Here is a 4,117-nt window from a genome sequence, read left to right on the forward strand (position 1 = left end):
GGTAAGTATCTTGGTGCAGGGCAATGTAGCTGGTGTTCCTGGAGGAATCTCCAGAAGCTGGCACATCCCACAGCCTACGGGATCTTTAAGGAAGATTCTCACATTTTCTCTAGTGCAGAGGAGGAGGACATGCTCCAGAGCAGGGACTCCGTGCTGCACCATCAGAGGGACAGAACAGAACGGCTGCCTTCTCCCAGGGATGGCTGCAGGGGTGTGAAGGTGGGTGTGCAGCCAGGGGTGCCCAGGGCTGTCCTTCCGAGGAAGGTCACCAGCACTCAGCCTGCCCTAGGAGCTCCACATGGTTCTGCAGGGACAATCTGTGGGTGGAATGAGAAACCCCTGGCAGGGTAGGGCAGGGTCCTTATGATGCTGAGAGGGTGCTACATGGGACAGTGTGACTCACATATCAAGCTCATGCCCAGGTCATTTCTGAGGGCACTTTTCATGAGTCCTTTCAGGGCAGGGCTTTCCTGCTTGAGTCTCTGCTTTCCTCAATTTGTGCTTCCACTTTTCTCTGGCTCGGCTTGGTGGGAATGGAAACACAGTTGTGTGCGTTAGAGAAAGGGCTGAGACTCCTAAGCCATCACACTGAGGTTTACTGGGAACTTCAGCAAGTGCCTTCACCCGCACCAGCCCACAGATAACACCAGCATCACCTTTCCAGGTTCATCAGGGTTTGCGTGACCTGTTCTTTAACACCTGCGCACACAGAGCAGTGCAGTGCAGCGCTGCGCACAGGGGCTGAGCTGGGGTCTGTGAGCACTGGCAGGGAAGAGATGCCGGGCCAGAGAAACAGCTCCCGGCTGGGACAGCTCCAGGCAGTGGAGACAAGGGCAGGGAGGGAGGGAAATGCTAAGGGAAACCCTGTTTCAGGGGAGATATGGGCACCTCCCAGCCACCCCTGCAGTGTCAATGCCTTCCCTGAGCAACACCCCTCTTGTCTCCTCTCCCGCCTAGCAAAGCCCCCAGCCAGCGCGTGGGGTCTAGGGTGTTGGTCACCTCCTCGTCCATCTGCCAGCAGGAGAGACAAAGTGCATCTCTCCTGCCATGTGCCCCTTTCCCGCTGACCAGGGGCTGAGGGTGACTGCCCTGCACTGTCACTGTCCGGGAGGTGGTGCGCAGTGCTGGGTAAGCGAAAGGCTTTCCTGAGTGCCCCCTGTCTCTCTCCTTGCCTCCCTCAGCTGCTCTTGGTGTTGACGTCAGGCTCTCTGGGAATGGGAGTTTCAGCTGCAGAGTCAGGCACTGATCTTGGGGGTCCTCCCATTTGGGTGTGTTTATGGCAATGAGGTGTCCCAGCTTTCCTCTAACCTGTGACGCTCTGGGCAATGCAGTCTGTGAGGCTCGAGAATGAGCTGACCCTCCCTTAACCAGATGCCATCATTAGCACAGCTGGCTACCTCCTTGGGGTGTCCTTCCAAGCTGTGAGCTGCCTTCCAGGATGCAAACCTGCCCTATAGCACTTTATGCTATCTGAAGGCCCTACGGAGAAGTGCAGAGATGCTACAACAGAGAAAATGCTGATGGGTTTCTGAAATGAGCCATGTGTGTCCTAGGCTAAATGTGGGGTGCTGAGTCCTTGAGAAAGGGTGAGACATTTAGTGGTCTGCAGTGGATCCCTCTGCTCACAGCAGTGTCTGGTGGCTTTTCAGGGTAAAGTGGGAGTGTGATCACCCTGCAGCTCAGAAAGATGCAAGCCCAGGGCAGCTGGGAACAAGATGGATGAAAAGACTGGCTCCCCTCCCTCTACACTAAGCCACAGGCACTCCTCTTGCCTCGCAGGACTCCCTCTGTTCTCCCTGCGTGCAGCACAAATGCTGAGGCTTTCTGACATCCAAACACAATCCCCAGGAGAGGTGGAGGGAAGCTGTAAAACTAACCTCTCCAACTGCCTTCTGCCATCCCCGTTCCTTAGCACTGGGAGTGCAGATGCTGACAGGCCCTTCTGTGCTGGGAGCAGTTTCATTTGACAAAATCAAACACCAGCACTGGACCCTGCACCCACCGTTCTCATGAACTCTGCTGCAGAGCAGGGCTGACTCCTCGGCAGCCAGCGGGCAGAGGCCCTGCTCCTCATGGCACATTCAGCCAGCGCCAACCTGAGCTCCAGCCACAGAGCTGAAGGAAGTTCTCCTTGAAAAGGAAAAGGGTGGGTGCGTGTGTCAGGGAGAGCGTCCAGGGGAAATGGCTTTGATTTTGCTCAGAGAAGTTCATCCTAACTTGTTGCTGCCTTTTCCCCCTTGGACAGTGCCCCATGCCCAGAGGAAAGACATGTCCAACAGCAGCTCCATCACCCACTTCCTCCTCCTGGCATTCACAGACACACGGGAGCTGCAGCTCTTGCACTTCTGGCTCTTCCTGGCCATCTACCTGGCTGCCCTCCTGGGCAACGGCCTCATCATCACCACCATAGCCTGTGACCACCGCCTCCATACCCCCATGTACTTCTTCCTCCTCAACCTTTCATTTCTTGACCTGGGCTCCATCTCCACCACTGTCCCCAAAGCCATGGCCAATTCCATCTGGGACACCAGGGACATCTCCTTTTTGGGATGTGCTGTCCAGATCTTTGTGTTTGCATTTTTTATTTCAGCAGAATTGTGTCTCCTCACCATCATGGCCTATGACCGCTACGTTGCCATCTGCAGACCCCTGCACTACGGGACCCTCCAGGGCAGCAGAGCTTGTGTCGACATGGCAGCAGCTGCCTGGGGCACTGGGTTCCTCTATGCTATGCTGCACACTGCCAATACATTTTCACTACCCCTCTGCCAAGGCAATGCTGTGGACCAGTTCTTCTGTGAAATCCCCCACATCCTCAAGCTCTCCTGCTCAGATGCCTACCTCAGGGAGGTTGCGCTTATTGTGGTTAGTCTTTTAGTAGTATTCAGCTGTTTTGTTTTCATTGTGCTGTCCTATGTGCAGATCTTCAGGGCTGTGCTGAGGATCCCCTCTGAGCAGGCATGCCACAAAGCCTTTGCCACGTGCCTCCCTCACCTGGCCGTGGTCTCCCTCTTTATCAGCACTGCCATGTTTACCTACCTGAAGCCCTCTTCCATCTCCTCCCCATCCCTGGATCTGGTGGTGTCAGTTCTGTACTCGGTGCTGCCTCCTGCAGTGAACCCCCTCATCTACAGCATGAGGAACCAGGAGCTCAAAGATGCAGTGTGGAAAATGATGACTGGAAGTTTCTCTGAAGCAATAAACTGTCCATTTTCTTATGCATATCACTTATAATGTATCTCATTACAGTCTCAGCCTGTCTTTTGGAGGTTTGGTGGTTGTGGCAGTTGTCTTTTTGCTCAGATTTGCTTGTGATAATGTTGTGCACAAAGATTTGTCATTATTCATACCATTTCTGATTCACTATCTACCTTTCTAGCGCTACCCAGAGCCTTGAAAGGAGAGACATGTTCTCTGTGCATTTAAAAAAATAAAGGACCCTGCAGCAACTTTCTTGTCTGAGACTTTTGTTTTTCTGAGACTTTCTCTGGAGCTGCACGGCACTGCCTGTGTACAGAGGTGGAGGGGGAAAGAGTCTCAGCACAGCAGCACGGCCAGGCAGCACCAGCGCTTGGTCTTTCCAGAGCTGCTCTCTTTTAAATTCCACACTCTCTTTCTGAGCCCCTCTCTTGGTGTAAGGAAGGATTGCTCTGGCAGCTTGGTCACAGGCCTTTTGTGTGGCAGTCCTGTCACTGCAGGCAGGGACAGGCAATGGGCACTTCTGTGACAGAGCTGACCTCCAGAACAGAGTTTCCATCATACAAGGGGATCTCCTGATGGCAGTGCCTGAAATCTTAGGTCTTCTACTTTTTCTCTCAAGAACAAGCCCAAGAAAGTGCCCTCAAGAGGAAAACACAGCTAAACTGTTTGAGTATTCAGTGTGGGAGCACATGGCAGTGTCCTTGCACAGCCAGGCCTCCTGGGGGAGATAGGAAGGACCAGCAGAGCAGGCTCTGGGCTGAGCCCATGGTCGCTGGACACCGCAGGGAAGCTGCCCCAAGGCAACCGTCACAGAGCAGCCCATAACAATCACTGTTTCCAGCACTGGACTGTCACCCCACCTTGTACAGGTTGTTTATCCCTCCACAGCGGCACACCAAATGACTAGGTCAGAAGT

At 53.9% G+C, this 4,117-nt stretch overlaps 1 protein-coding gene across 1 annotated transcript; it reads left to right on the plus strand.

The window, feature by feature from the left end:
- Positions 1 to 2,268: 2,268 nt before the first annotated feature.
- Positions 2,269 to 3,234, plus strand: LOC309603771 (olfactory receptor 14A16-like; the record flags this gene model as incomplete). The annotated part of the gene is made up of 1 exon (XM_082338683.1): positions 2,269 to 3,234. The coding sequence occupies one exon, from the start codon at positions 2,269 to 2,271 to the stop codon at positions 3,232 to 3,234; it is 966 nt and encodes a 321-aa protein (XP_082194809.1).
- Between the last annotated feature and the right edge of the window lie 883 nt (positions 3,235 to 4,117).

Source organism: Platalea leucorodia, assembly GCF_965183815.1.
Source record: "Platalea leucorodia genome assembly, contig: HAP1_HAP1_SCAFFOLD_195, whole genome shotgun sequence".
Classification (NCBI taxonomy): Eukaryota; Metazoa; Chordata; class Aves; order Pelecaniformes; family Threskiornithidae; genus Platalea; species Platalea leucorodia.